The 16,244-nt window shown below is 30.9% G+C and overlaps 2 protein-coding genes across 9 annotated transcripts; both read right to left on the reverse strand.

The window, feature by feature from the left end:
• Positions 1–497: 497 nt before the first annotated feature.
• Positions 498–4,838, reverse strand: LOC108483667 (nuclear pore complex protein NUP214-like). Of its 8 annotated transcripts, none has more exons than XM_053030515.1 (12): positions 4,471–4,738; positions 4,318–4,362; positions 4,029–4,073; positions 2,927–2,962; positions 2,682–2,763; positions 2,397–2,588; positions 2,058–2,229; positions 1,787–1,969; positions 1,383–1,528; positions 1,153–1,271; positions 899–1,062; positions 498–828 (listed from the first exon to the last, which is right to left on the reverse strand). In XM_053030515.1, exons 6-12 carry the CDS (start codon positions 2,463–2,465, stop codon positions 686–688), a joined length of 996 nt encoding a protein of 331 aa, XP_052886475.1. In that variant the 5' UTR covers positions 2,466–2,588; positions 2,682–2,763; positions 2,927–2,962; positions 4,029–4,073; positions 4,318–4,362; positions 4,471–4,738; the 3' UTR covers positions 498–685. The 8 variants fall into 8 exon arrangements, with proteins under 8 accessions (XP_052886475.1, XP_052886473.1, XP_052886478.1 ...); XM_053030513.1 differs by having other exon boundaries at positions 2,682–2,857; XM_053030518.1 differs by having other exon boundaries at positions 498–811; positions 2,682–2,962; positions 4,471–4,838.
• Positions 4,839–6,218: 1,380 nt separating this feature from the next.
• LOC108472506 (protein unc-13 homolog) lies at positions 6,219–12,733 on the reverse strand. Its single transcript, XM_053031058.1, has 7 exons — positions 12,483–12,733; positions 11,069–11,541; positions 10,244–10,248; positions 8,998–9,876; positions 8,329–8,784; positions 7,435–7,624; positions 6,219–7,288 (listed from the first exon to the last, which is right to left on the reverse strand). The coding sequence occupies exons 2-7, from the start codon at positions 11,460–11,462 to the stop codon at positions 6,363–6,365; spliced, it is 2,850 nt and encodes a 949-aa protein (XP_052887018.1). The 5' UTR covers positions 11,463–11,541; positions 12,483–12,733; the 3' UTR covers positions 6,219–6,362.
• Positions 12,734–16,244: the final 3,511 nt, after the last annotated feature.

The following is a 16,244-nucleotide window of genomic DNA, read 5'->3' on the forward strand; positions in this document are numbered from 1 at the left end:
AGAAAAATGAAGACAAATCGAAGGTGAAGGGTGTTGAAGCCCCAAAATACCCCTTTCTATGCCCCTGTACATAATTTACTCCTCACTATGATATTTATTTAAAATAATAAATTTGAAAATATTTTAAATTGAACCATGCATCCTGCGAGTGTCCTTTTAAAAGCATTTTTTTTTATATAGTTGAGAGAGGAAAATGAAGTTGTTGTTTAAGATCCAACTCAACTTCTAATACTTACAACATAAAACTTTTGTTATGCATTCAAGAAATTACTGGCAATGAAACTAATATTGTGTTTAATACTTTCCAAGTTTAGGTATTAAAAAATCGAAAAACAAATTTAGATATTTAAATAAATCTAGTGGGTAAGGCAAAATTATATTAACCTGTTCTATTTTTTTTTCTTTTGCCATAAAAATTAGGATACATACATAAAATTAAATAGCCAACGATTATAAAATAAATATTAAATAATAAAATTTAATTAAAATTAGCATAATTATATTAAAATTTTAATATTACTAATAATTATATATTAAAACCTATATTTAACGAGTTCAACTAATTTTGAATTGACAAAGAAAATCAAGAAACCAAAAGATTCAAAATTCATAGCTGCAAAGGAAAATACACTGATCCCTAAACCTTAAAAAGATATTCTTCTATAGTTGCATGAGACATCATCTATTAATCAAACACTGGGACAATCCTTCTATGGTCTTCCATGCGATAGATTTTAAGCTTTCCCCCTGAGAGCAAAATAAAAAGAACAAAATAGCCTTCCTCGTCTTCTTCTGAGCAAATACCCATTACCTGATTGTAGCCATAATCTAAGGCCAAACCAATTATAAACCAAATTAATAATAATAATAATAATAATAATAATAATAATAATAATACCTTGGAGGTTAATGCGGGGGATGAAATGATCGCGTTCAATATCAAAATAAATCGGTTTAGAATCACGGCCCAAATAAGGTGCAAACGACTTAATGCCCTTTAAGGAGACGAGCATGATTTCATTATCTACGACTTTTCGATTGGAAAGAACCACTATATAGCTGCTTTAATAATAATAATAATAATAATAAAACATTAAAAAGTGAATGTGAAAAAAAAAAAAAAAGATGCAAAGAGAGTTTATATTATATTACCCGTTTCTGAAGGAATTGAAGATTAGGTATGGCCCCATTCCTGGGGGCCCAATGCAAAAGGGACCGGATAGATTCCAATAAAACTCAAATTTTGAATATGCCACTAACTGGGAGGTGGGCTGCCACAATCCATTAAGAAAAAATGAGAAGTGAAATTGCTTTTTCTTTTCTTTTCTTTTTTTTAATCCATTGGGAGTTAAAAAAGAATTGTTAAAGGAATTATATCTTACATTTAAAATTCTACCCATCTTGCTTTTAAGGACTAAGAGGAGGTAATCCTCTTCTCTTCCATCTTCGTTATATTTATAGCCTCCCACAACAATGCAGTCACTAAAAGTGTTGTCGTCGTTAAGAACAATCCATTTAATCGCATCCACTGACAAAAAATATTTAAATAAAAACCGTTCAGTTTTCCTTTTTGATAATTTATGTAATTTTTTAGTTAAAAATCAACATATGATGTGAGGGTGTAAGGCAGTGAAGAATAAAAAGGAGACAAGTGATGGCAACTATCACAACTGTTATTGAAGCAAGTTGGATGAAAAAAATAGGCTCCAAATTTGTGGAAGTAGTGGACGTGTTGTGTTGATTCTGATGAAAAAGAAAATTAAAATGAACAGAATAATAAAACTACCTTTTATCTTGCAATCCGAATAATTATCAACGGGCTCGCCAACGTTGGTCGCTCCACCCATCGGAACCCCAAGCCACAACTCAGATGAGAGAGGTATGATCATTTTCTCATTTAAATCCGATGAGAAAACAGTGATGTTGTTCTGTTTTGCGACCACAATGTCGCCTATGTCGCTCGATTCCACTAAAAAAAATCAAAAAGTAAATATAGTTAGATTTTTTAAAACATACAAAAATTCCAAGGACTTTTAATAAAATAGCAAATTTTATACCTGCGTCAATGCCATCCATTAGTTCTGTGAGAGAGGGGTCAGGAAACTTTCCATGGAATAATTTTCCATCCTTTGTAAGGACAAGGAAATTATATTTAGCCGCCTTTCGCCATACGATGTCCTTAATAAAGCCTGCCTGAGGCAACGGAATCGAACACCTAGGTTCCATATTCTGAAGAACAGCAAAATTCTCCAAATTTCAAATGGATTTTGACGTTTCAAAATATAGGAATTTCATGTATTATTTAATTTTATATATATTTTTATAAATTTTACACACAAACAAAAAATTGGATTGAGAACAATTAAAAATAATACTTAATAAAGAAATAGGAGTACCTGGACCATAAAAGATTCCACATCAAATATATATAATGTCGGGAATACAAACAGCAAGTAGTCTCTCATCCGTGGAAAGAGCTAGTATGTCTACCTTCCCAATAGAAAGGTCAAGTAATCTACGGTCTAGAAGACTTCCCACGTCTTCCTTAGCTGCCATCAAAACTTGTCCCTTTTCTATTACCAATAAACCTACTCAATTACACATAAACATTAATAAAAAATAAACACTAAAAAGCGATAATAATAAAAATCAATCAAAAATAAAAAAAAGCACACACACACCTGTAGAATAGGCTATGAAAAATAGTCGAAACCGTCGCGACATGACGTAAGGTTTCAATGGAGGGCTATTCAGATCATATCCCTGAAATGTTACATCGACCAATCTATAAGGATAGAAGAAAAGACGATTTACTGCCATCCAACAGTCCGCTGGCTCCACTTCCGATATTTCTTTCCTGCTAGCCCAATTTTAGTGTTCAATAAGTCATAACATTTCATTTACCAATTATGTTGAGAAAACTTACAAAAGTGGTGATCCTCCAACCTCCATAGAGAGTGTACTGCAAAATTTAATTACAAACAAGTTTAATTCCTTTTCAAGTCTATTTAATTTTAAATAACTTAATTTTTAAAAATTATTGAATATAGAAAAATGTATAATAATATTTTGAAATAATCTTGAAAAAACATGCACCGTCACTGTCATTTATCAATATGCACCCATCAATCAATATATTAAATGAAACCATATCAGGCTTAATCCCTGCATCATCAGCCATCATTCCATACACAATTTCAACAACTTACTTTTGTCCCCCAAATTAGCAGATGCGTTAAGCACAGCATTATAGGCAAACGTGTCAGGATTGGAATCAGCAACAATTGAAGGATCCGCGAAACGCCTGACGCGGCGAGTCACGGAGTCAAAACGGTTGATCGACTCAGAGGGTGGCTCGGTAGAGAGCCGCGAAACGACAGCGCTCCATGCTTTGACGTGGGGTAGGTAACCAGAGCGAAGCATGGACTTGATGAGCGAAGAGGCGTAAAGGGTATGGCCGGATTTCGCAGAGGCCGAGGGGAGTTGGCGTCGAGACGGTGCAGCTGGCGTTCATTGCGGAGGCGGGTGATGATAGTACGAGCGCGTGAGAGAGATTGAGGAGTGGCTTCGAAAGAGTTGAGCAACGAAGCGGCTTAAGCAAGTAGGGGTAGGGAGGTGAGGGGATTGAGAATGAAGGGTCCAAGCTTGTTCGGTTTTCCTTTGGTGGAGTGAAATAAGTGTATGATCATCGTTGGTCTTTTTTATCACTGGGGAGAGATAAACCGGTAGCTGTGGGTTGAGCTCGCAAAGAAAAGGGACGCGGGGGCTTAGAGGAAGTAGCGGAGGTGGAGGGTGAAGGCGGTAGAGGAAAGGGGAGAGAGCCAGCGGAGAGCGGAGGGAAATGAGGAGGAAGAAGAACAAGGTAAACAAGGATTTGAAGGATATGGTTGAGGAAGAAGAAAGATTTTGGTTTGAATGGAGAAGGGAAGTACTAAGTCGACTGGATTATGTTCTTATTATCATTTGTTTTTATTCGAATATAACGAAGAATTACAGAGAAGAAAAATAAAAGAAAAGAAAGGCATCACCTGACAATTCCTGAGCGTAATATTGGAGACGGAAAGTGAGTGTAGCTGGAAATGAAAAAGAAAGTTTAAAATGTTAGGAACAAGAAAATAAACAACAGTGTAAAGAATGAAAAATAAGAAACAGAGTAACAATCTGAAAAAAAAAAACAATACCAAAATACAGAAAAGAGAAGATAGAAAAATCAAAAGAGAAGCAGAGAAGCAGAGAATAGTAATATTATCATTTGTTTTTATTCGAATATAACGAAGAATTACAGTGAAGAAAAATAAAAGAAAAGAAAGGCATCACCTGAAAATTCCTGGGCGTAATATTGGAGACGGAAAGTGAGTGTAGCTGGAAATGAAAAAGAAAGTTTAAAATGTCAGGAACAAGAAAATAAACAACAGTGTGAAGAATGAAAAATAAGAAACAGAGTAATAATCTGAAAAAAAAAAAAAATACCAAAATACAGAAAAGAGAAGATAGAGAAATCAAAAGAGAAGCAGAGAATAGTAAAAGAAGAAAAGAAATTGGAATTTGATTCACGGTGAAGTACTTCCTGGCTGTTCTCTCTGCTAAAAAGCCAAGGAAGAAACTGAAAATCAGTTATGGACAGCTAGGAAAAGCAGGTAAATGTTAGGGAAGGCTTTGTAATTTTGTTATTTCTCTTGGAACTTAGCAGGTCCGTATCAGTACGAAAGGGCGTGGACCTTTAAAAAATGAGGCTCTTTTTTGTTATAAAGAAATTTTTTGGGTAACCGCATTGAGGGTGTGGAACAGTGAAGGTCCATAGTCTCACTATGGGCAAGTAGGATCGATTTGAGGACAATTTGACTAGGTTTCCATGCCAATCGTATGGCATTTTCATTATCTGAGAAAAAAAATGTTAAAATACGCTTATGTAATTAAGTTGGCCTGATTTTCTTCATTTGAAATTAATTTCTCTATTTCTATTTCTATTTTTATTTTTGAAAATTCAATTCCTTTTTCATATTTTAAAATTTAACTACAATTGTTAACCGTGCATGTTACACTCCAAATTCGGCCTAAATATTACGGCTAAATCTGGAGAAGTTACATCAATTCGTAGAAAAGAATTACTTTCAATAAGTGTTTAGGAAATATAAATATGACAACAATCCTATACCTACAAAGAGATAAATAATACACAATGCATAAAAAATCAATAATTACAAATGATAAATTGAGATTTTTTGAATTATTTAAATTAATCACTATGATCAAATTAATCTTTCTTCTTTCATCTCCTATAATAAAATTTTCAAATTTTGCACCTGACTTTTATTGTCAAAATATTTCTCTTGTACTAACAAGACATAAACACAGCAAAAATATTTTTTGTTGTTCATGTTTAAAATATTAATAATTTATAGTTACTATAAATTGTATTATTTTAACAGTATTTTTATCATTTTATATAGAAAATGAAAAATATACACATATAAGAAATTTATATCCATATCCTTTTAGTTTACCATTAAATTAAAATTTCATTTATTGAGATCAAATTTTATAAAATAATTTTATTTTTAATCAGACATAATCTAGTATATATTATATTATTTAAAATAAAAAATGACATATTCTTTATATTCTAAAGATTTTCATTAAGTTATGAGCTTATTGCATATTTTAATGAGATCACATTATAAGTATATATGTCCATTTCTACTCAGATATTTATACAATAAGCTTAATTAGTGGCTTAATGCTCTTCGATTGTGCTACTGTATATAAATGGCTTACCAATCTTCCTACGTTTTAATGCTACAATCTAATCTTACCTTGGCTACATTTGGCTGTAAGTCCCACGAAATTTCCTTTGCTTAACTGTTATCAAAATTTTCCTTTTCTTTATATTCCATGTACATTACTATTAGCATCTTTCATGCTTTTCTAGGTTTAGTTTGGTATAAATTTAACATATATTTTAATATATACATTGTATATCATGAATTATTCTAGTTTAATTTTATATAGTCTAAATTATGTAATATATAAAAATAAAATAAAATACTCTAACTTTGATTTAGGGAGTTTAAGCTTGATTCATATTTTAAATAATTTTTTCTAGTTAAATTTATTTTTTAAATTTAATATTTTATTCAAATTGCTAATTTTCTTGGTTCTTGAATAGATTTACTCCATGGTAATAATTGAAAAAGAAACTACAGCTTGGGAGAAAAACGTTTGGAATTTTTTTTCTCCTTTTCAATTCATTCAGTAAGCAACATAATTTTCCATATCCAGGCAGCTATATGAATCACTTGAAGCAGTTTATACCTAAGAACTTGCATCATTCGACTGTTCTTTTTCACCAGGAACAAAAAATGTTAAAGTCTCTTTGGCAAATGGTAAGTCTTCTTAAGGAACTTAGCTGCTGTTTCATCATTCCGATAACACAAAACGCGCAACACCGTATTCGGTTCCGTCGGACTCCACTGCCCGGTTGTCGGTGGCAACGGAAGCTTAGACTTAGCAGAAGAAGAAGCACAACTCTCTAATGTTACTTGTTTAAATTTCTCAATCAAGCTATCAGTATCAGTATTAAATAAGGGTAGAATATCTTTAACTTTAGTTGAAAATTGTTCTATTAACTCAGCAGGAAGTCCATCACCATTAGACCAAAACAAATCAGTCAAGAAATTAAAATCCTCATCTATGATTTCATAATCTTGCAGGGTAAAAGCACGAGGAGGGCCTCCAGCCAGTAAAACCATTAAGAAACCATCAAAAGAAACCTTCATCACTTCAGTTATAACTTGTGTTCTGACTTTATCATGTACAGTTATCGAAATGACCTCCAAGTAATGATCAAGCTTTTGTAGGAAAGGATCGATCCTTGTAGATGAAACTTCCCCTGTATACAAACCGTCCCAAAAGAAATGACTTAGGTCTTGGAATATGACCTTATTTGCAGTTGCTTCACATAATTGTTGGATCCCTTCAACACATGCAGCAGCTGAAAGTTCAAATACTTTCTCCATCCGATCGGCAATGTCTTGATTGGTTCCAGAACTGGAAAGATGGGTAATATCTCTTTTTGCTAATACATTCAATTCGTTTTGAATATAGTTTAGGGTATTAATACGACAACACATTTGGGGTGTTCCGAATGAGTCATTTTCATTGCCATTTACAGTCCCAGCTTGAGATTTCTTAGGAACTTTTTCTTTTTTCTTAAATACACTAGGAAGTTTGGGCCGTCTAGAACATCTTGTTAAAGGTGGCATTGCGGGAACATATGTACTTTGAGTCCCTGTAGACGAGAAGATAGTATATTCTCCTTTTAGTTTTATTCAATATTTGCGAGCGGTTCTGCTGTACGCATGCACGAAAAAAAGAAAACCAAAATTCCTAACCCTACACCAAAATTTCTAAATCATGCATTATGTAAATACGTACCACAGCCAAACTTTGCCATGGATATATAATGTTGAAGACAACTGTTAATCCCTGTGGCTAAATCTGGAAGCAAGGCAGAATGCGTTGTTATTGGTAACAAAAAGAATGCTTCAAAAGCTTCATCTACAATCCGCAAAACTTCAACAGCTGACAGTGCAAAGCGCTCTCTATTTGCCCGTGGATCCCATACCTACAAAGAGATAGACAATTCACAATGCATAAAAAAAAGTCAGTAATTAGCAGCTGATGAATTGAGATTCAAGCCATACCTGAAACTTGCACTTGAATATTCAATACACCGGGTTATGATTTTGATCTCTTTACCATGTTTAAATTTAAATTTTAGTCTTTATATTATGAGATAAAGTAACAATTAATCTCTGAACTTAGTAACAATTAGTCTCAAGATTTGACAGCTTTTTCCAGTTTTGATCCATGTGACAATAAGACACTATAATATTATATCATGTCATACACTAAAAATATTAAGTGGGCGTAATGCAATCTCTAAGTATCATGTCATTATAAGGACTAAAATTGAAAAAAGTTAACTAGTTCACAAACTAATGTAAACAAGAAAAATGTTGAGTGATCAAGTTGAAAAAAAATGTTAAATTCAGAAGCTAAATGTTGCATTATTTGTTGTATTATTTAAACATCTTTCTATTTTTATAACATCATTAGTCTAAATAGTCAATTCCATTAATTGTTATGATTAAAATGCTTATTTATTTTTATTTTTGTTTTAAAAAACACCCCTTATGCTGATAAGGATGTTTATAGAAAAATTCCAATCAGCATCTTAACGGTTAATAGTGTTAACTATTAGGAGGCTAAATCTCAAATTTAAGGATCAAAAACCCAGAATTGCACCATATTCAAACCATAAATTACCTCTTGTTGCAAGTTCCTATCAACCCATTCCTTCAATCTATCAGTTCTAGTCTTTATCCATGACTTGACCAAATTAGAAGTAACAGAGTCAGCCTCATAAGGAAGCATCTCTCTTATAATTGATTTCCCACCATCTTCACTATCCTCTGAATTCTCAACTGCAATTTGCACCAAATCTTTCTCCAACTTATCAGCACCTTTCATTACCTCCAATACATCTGGTGTTAATTCATCAATGCTTGAAACATATTGCTTTAGTTCATTCCCATAACATGAATGAAGTGTGGCTACTGCTACACCAGCTGCAAGTAGATGCCACCTTTTCAATATTGGACTGAATGTCTCTTTCTCTGTGAATGCTAGTGTACTGACATCTTCCGCTAGTTTAGCCATGAATGGAAGCTCATTTTGTTGACCTGTTGATGATGACTTGCTGGACTTTACCGTCTCCATTATCTGTCTAAATACATTATCAACAGATAGAACCTTGAGTCTTTCTTTCAAATAGAAATTGGTCAAATTTTATAATTATTAATTCTAATTAGACCAATTGATATAAATTATTACTTGTAACTTTAAGGAAAAAAAATTATATGACCTTTCTCATCTTATATTTTGCACATTGAGTTGCACGGACATAATTATAATGAAATAATACTGGAAACTTGCCTGAACAAAAGCAGCACGTAACGATGACTTTATGTATGCATCAACCTTCTCTTGACCCACATCCATTTCGTTTCCTTCTATATGATCCTCATTTGAGATACCTTCTCCTCCTTCCATTATCTTCACCGACAGAACCGCCATCGAAACAACACACCCCATTGTCGACTCGGCATTATCGCTTCGAAAATATCTGTGGTAACCAAGCAACCTTTTCTCAGCCCAACTCGAAATCGCACCCAAAGTAGAACTCAACATCCTACAATAATTCTCATCTCCTTTCATCGCCTTGGCATCATTTTCGACTTTGATCAATAGGTTATTGCTGGCACTCAATAAGTCGCCTTCAGCTTGATCCATCGTCGCGTAACGGTTAAATAGTATCCACAAGAAACAAAGGTTATGTAGCATTTGGTTCATTCCTAGGACTAACCATGTCTTTTTAATGAGCTCTAGGACTTCATCTAGCTCCTCGATGACCGATGTTTCGTCGTTGACATCGAAACAAGCTTCGAGTAGCATTTGGTAGATTTTAAGGTTCATTGGGAATCCATCTGCCCAGTGAGTACTGGTCTCGGAAACTGACCCGATATTGTTGCTTGTTCTACAAGCAAGTGATAAAACAACAGTACGGAGGGCTTGCATTGTTTCATTGTTTTTGCTGGTTTCCAAAGGCTTCTCCAATGCTCCGTCAATGATCTCTCGGAGCTGCTGAGGAGCAGTGTTTTCGTCATCGAGTGGCACTAGAGGATGCAAAAGGAGTCCGGCTTCGAGGAGCTTTAAATTTCTTCTTTGCCAAGCTTCATATTCTTCTTGGTTTGGAAAATCAGAAGGCTTGAGTTGCTGCAACATCTCAAGTGGTAACACCATTGACTCTATTTTCTGATACAAGAAACAAAGTGAATTAATCCGAAATCCCACTCGATCCAATCCACTTTGATAAAAAGAAAGCAACAACGAGACTATCAATTTATGTTCATTAGACCTATCATTTTTTATTCAGAATTCGAAAATTTAATTTAATTTATCTGAATTCAAATTCGATTTGATTCAATTTAATCATAAAAAGTTAACAATTCTAACTTGTCTAACTTAAAATAAAAACTATTCAAATCCGAAATAATCCAAACTTAAAATGGCTCGACTTGAAATGTCTTCAATCCAAAATTACACTAACCTAAAATAACCTGAAAACCTCAATGACAATCCCAACTGATTCGAACATAAAATTACTCAAACCCGAAATAACCCTAACTTAAAATTGACTCAAACTTGAAATATCGTCAAAATAATTTGAACCCAAAATAACTTGAAGATGTTAAAAATTAAATTAACTCGATCACAATTGATTAGACCCTCCCAATTTAGTATTCACAATTTAAAAGCATAACTCATAATTTTTCCATAATAAAATTATAATATAGAGAAAGAAATTAATTGCACTAGACATCCTTAAATTATAGATTAAATTTTAAATTCATCTAAAACTTAAAAATTTCAATTAAATCTTAAAGTTAAATTTTTGTTCCAATCAAGGCATTACATTAGTCTAACAATCACCTTTAGGATTAAATGTGAGATTAGATTTGATGTGTTCAAAATATTATTAATCTATATGTGTTTAGAAAAAGAATTGTGTGAGATTTAAATAGCTAAAGTTAACAACAATCAAAAGTATTTGATTAAAACGGAACTTGAGTTAAAAAATTCAATCATTATTTTAATAATTAGATTGGATCTGTTGGACTAGGAACCAGTCAAGATATTAGTTCAAATAGAGTTAAAAATTAATTGATTCATGAACTAGTTGAATCGGATTTTATAATTTAAATTTGCAATATTTATGATTTTTTAATAATTTATTTGATTTGAACTAAACAGGTTGGACAAACCGATTGAATCAGGAACAGATGGTTTGACCAATTTGACAACCAATCCAATTCCAAAAACAGTTAATTCAATTGGAACAATAGATGTTTAGGACCAATTTAAAATTTAGTTAATATCTTGAGGATGTTTAACGAAATTAACCAAAAAAAAAGAAACCGTTAATACAATTTTTTTTTTCTTTAACGAACCTGATCAGCGGCTACTTTGGAAAGAGCTTTTCTAACTCGGGAATCCATTTGCTCTGAAACTCGCATTTGAACTCGCATCGTTTCCCCAATCGTACTCACCTTTTTGACTCGTTCCGACTCGGCCTTCTCACTCGCTTTCTTCCTCCTTGATCTCAATCCCAATGCCTTCTTCACTTTACTCGCCGCCCTTGACGTCAACGTCTGCGGTGTCGCGGCCGCCCTTTCCGAATTCTTTTCCGAATCCGACGCGTAAGTCGACGATTTCCCGCCTGAACTCAGACGGGCTCCGACGAGGATCTCATAAGCCGTCTCTCGGAGCTCCGAGTCCGATAAATTCGTCGCCAATTCCCCAAAGGGACTCGTAAGGGGTTCAGTACATTCACTAGGCATTGCCGCCGTTACCGCCGCCGCCGTCGTTTTATGATGATGGTGATGTCGTTTTACTTTCCTGTAAGTTATGCTCTTTAATCTACTCCACATATTAATTAAATAAATAAAGTAAGTAAAAGAATTATTTCATTAATATCGACATGTTAATTGAAGGTGTTTTATAGTGGGACTGATTAGTGATTAATGCACTGTTTTTTTGGATTAAAATGTATAAAAAAAAAAAAACCTTGCTTGTATATAAAGGAAATCAAAATGAAAGTTCTGGGAATTTCATCAAACAGAAAATTACAGTTCTAAAATATGAAAACTGACAGATTTTTGAACAGTTTAAATTGGATATGAAGGAATTAAGGGAAATGATGGTGATGTCTTTCTCTAGGTGGAAGATTTTCTTTCTCATTTTCTCGCTCGTAGTGTTAATTTTCCTCCTATCCAAACAAGATACAAAGTCTCAAAATTCAACAAATTTCCAGTCTTTTTAAATTCATTCGGTTTAAAAATCCTATAATTGAATTCTGACTAAATTTAAAGTCGAATCAAGTCATATATTTAAATGAAAACAAAATTTTTTCTAACATTATTTTCTTCATTCACAAGACTCGAACTTAAAATCTTATATAATATACATTTAAACTTCTTATAAACCTCACCATTCTGTTAGATGGTTTGATTAGAGTTATGCCCCTTATTTTCATAACCCTGATTGTTTTTATTTATATGATTTCGTCCTTGGAAAGCCATCATTGGGGATATATATGTTTATATGCACACATACACATAATTGGCATGATTTGAAGGCCTTGGCTCTATATAAAAAAACTATTTGCAGGTATAATGCAACCCATCGAGATGTTGTCGTAACAAAATTGACATCAAACATATTAAAATATCCAAATGAATAAAAATTAAATTGAAAAAGCTTTCGATAAAATTGAATATGGAGTTGAATATTTTTCCAAAACTTTTTTTTTATCAAAATATTCAACCACAAGCCATTGATAAAATCATAAGAAAAATTACCTGTTATTTTCTTGAATTATCGAAGATTAAATGTACGTTGAGACTTTCAATTCTGATGCTTAACGATGATCATATAATAAATTTTCTTTAAGTATTGTTGTTGTGGTTGAAAAAAGAATTCTCGTAAACAAATTAAAAAGAAAACAAAATGAGAGAAAATGGGGGATGAGAAAGAAGATGGGAAGTTGGGAGAAAATTGAGAGAAAATTCTTGCAACGTTAGTTTTACGGGTTTACATTTTGTTTTTGTTTTTGTTTTTTTTTTCTAAAATAAATTAAATGTACAATTTTTGACATGTTGTTGACTAATAATCAACCTTAATTTAATTAAAATAAAATAATTAACTGTCAAATTGAATTGAATTTGCTTCACTTACCTTTGATATAAAAAGATAAATGAAATTTTGGGTAAAAGTATCATAGAAGTCCTTGTACTAGAAGTTAGATTATATTTTGTTTATTTTACTAAAAAAATAGACAAATTAGTCCCTGTACATTAGATTAAAGAGAGTAAATCGGTCATTCTTGTTAAAAATTTCATCTATTTCTGATGTTAAAAACTGTCGTGGTTGATGGAATAATTAGACTGTTACATGTGACATACCATGTGCATCTCATACTGATGTACAAAGAGTAGTTTTTAACAATAAAAATGAATCAAATTTTTAACAGAAGGACCAATTTGTTCATTGATCTAACATATAGAGACTAATTTACCTATTTTTTTTTAGTGGAGAAAACAAAATGCAATCTAACTCCTAGTAGAAGGGTCTAATATTTTTACCAAAACCTTGTAAAAGTTGAGAACTAAATTCGTTATTATACCGATTTACAATTGAAACAAAATGTTAAAAACACATCATTTGATAGATTCAAACTCTGGCGAAGAAACCCTATATACTTAGCAACATTTACATTTTAAAGCATATTTTAAAAAATCTATAAAGATAATGATAAATGTAGCCCTTGATGTTTATAGTTTTTGTTAATTTGATTTTTATTCTTTTTTTTTAGTTAAATTTGGCATTCAACCTTTTAAGAAGAGTCAAATTTTGACATCAACTTTTCAAAAAAAAAAATGAAATTGTTGTTTTTAAATGAAAATGTTAAACTTTTAAACTTCATGCTTTTTTTTTTAAATTTTAATTCTTTCGTACTTTTATAATTTTAAATTATTTTTTGACATAGCATATAAGATAAATAGTGTCATGTCAGCATAATACATACATAGACTGTCACACGGGTTACCCCACCAACTACGTTAAAGTTCTTGTTTTACTTAGCATTTCTATTAGAAAAATATAATTTGATTATTTTTTGAAAGGTTAATGGTTAAACTTAATTAAAAAGAATAAGGGTCAAATTGATAAAATATATATAAACTTTAAGAAATAAATTTATCTGTTATCTTTTTTGAAACTTTTGTAGGTTCTAATATCATGGGCCTGCATGCAAGGTTCTAAAACGACCAACGTGACCAAAATTTGAAGCAAATTTTCGCCCTCCCTTTGAGAACCAACAACAAAGCCCACATGTGTGTGTATATATATATATATATAACAACTTTGTTAATATAAATTTAAATAATTAAAAAATAAATTTTCTTATCTCAAGTTAAAATGACTTGCCTAGCCCTAAGTTGGACTTGGATTGAGCTAAAAGATAATAAAAAAAAATTATCTCGAGTTAATTAGGCTCAATCCAAATTCAATTTAAATAATAAAAAATAAATTTAAATTTAATTATGAACATATATAAATATTAATATAAAATATATTTTTATTTTTATTAATATTGTCAATAATGAAACAAGCTTATAGGTTGGGCAAGCCTGAAAATAGGCCTAGAATTAAAAATCTTTTAGAATTGAATTGCAGTTTGATTGATTTGTTATATTAGTAATTTCTAATTTAATTAATTTAATTGTTGGTCTAATTTTAATTAAATAAATTATTAAAATATATAAAATTATAAAATTAAATTCAATCAATTCATAATGATTTATAAATTAATAGATATATTTCGTTATTTTAAATTTATACCAATGAATTTAATCCAATTTCAACAACCGTCCTTAAGAAGAAAAAGACATTACAATGTTAAAAGAATAGTTCAGATTCCCAAACATTTATGAAGTGAAAAAAAAAAAAGTAATAATTTCACTTGAATGATGTTTGTTTGTCTTGTATTTACTAAGAAAAAGAAAACAGTTTCATCTGCCATTGCCATACAATTGCAGTTTTGTCTGATTTTCACATGTGATAATCCATCACTAGATGAACTGAAATAAATAACCTAATTGACAGGTCCTTACATAAATGCATAAGTTACATATATTTTTCGAATTTGAAATTTCTAATTAGACGATAGTTATTAAATTCTGTTATTTTAAAATTTTATTATTATATAAATTAAATATAATTAAATTAGAGAATAAAAATTAAATTCGTAATTTATACATAGTAAGGGCTAGTAGCAATATTTAATATAAATAGATTTATGGTTTGGATTAAGAGTAAAATTTCAAAATTCGATAAAAATATGAACTAAAATGAATTAAAGTAAAATACAGAGACTAAATTTATAACGTCGCATAATACAAGATTAATAATAGAAATTATCCAAAATAATCACTAAAAAATCAAATTTTATTTATTTTAACTAGGACTAAATTGCTCGATTTTTATGTCATTTGAAAAGATACATTTTAAGTCTTACCACCATTTATAATTTTCTCATCTCTATACTATGAGTATTAATAATAATTATTCATAATATTAATATTTTTCGTTAATTATATTTTTTCTTCTTATAATAGTAAATTCATCTTTTAAAATTTATATATTTTATCAATTTTATTTTGATTTATAATTTTAATCGAAATATTTATACAAAATATATAAACATTAAGAGTAAAATTTGTTATTATACCTATCAAAATATGTACAATTAATATAAAACATTAATGTCATGATTAATTGTCATGAACTGCTAACTATCAAAATTCATAAGATCTCCAATTTGCTTGGAAAGGTCCTTTTACACCAAAAAAGGTTAAAATATGTTATAAGTCCTTGTAGTCTTTGTAAATTTAAAGTTTAGCCTCTATACTTTTATTTCTAGAAATTTAGTGCTCTACTTTCCAGATTTCAAAATTCAAGTTCAATTATTATCTTGTTAAAATTATTTTGTTAAATTCAAGTTCATTACAATATTATTTTTTAGTTACATTGCTATCAACTGAGTTTTTTTAAATATAAAATCAATCAATTTAATAAAAATCTAACATGTTAACAATCGAACTTGAATATTAAAATCGACAAATATAGAAATTAAATTCTTAAAATAAAAGTATAAAAATTAAATTTTAAATTTACGAAGAATACAAATAACTACAACTTCCTTTAACCCAAACAACTGTTTCGAAAAGAACATATATTCCCTTCTCATTTTAATTTATATACATAAGAAGAATAGAAAACCAGCCCCACCATGTTCATCTTCCCGACATTTAACCCTAATTCGATAGTGTCCACTATAATAACATGCAGCAAAAGACAAAATGGAAGCTAATTAATCAACAAAAATGGTGGAAACAGTACGTGTGGTATTGTTGCCATTAAGAACAGTAGCAAATAGCTAATGAGGGTCGGTCCTATTGGAAAGAGAGGCTTTGATTTTTAGTCCAAAGATATTTTGCTTGAACCAATGGATGTTTCCACGCCGCAAAATCACCATGGCCCCTCCACTGTGTTGTTCTTCG

Source organism: Gossypium arboreum, chromosome 7 (assembly GCF_025698485.1).
Source record: "Gossypium arboreum isolate Shixiya-1 chromosome 7, ASM2569848v2, whole genome shotgun sequence".
In the NCBI taxonomy this organism is placed as follows: Eukaryota; Viridiplantae; Streptophyta; class Magnoliopsida; order Malvales; family Malvaceae; genus Gossypium; species Gossypium arboreum.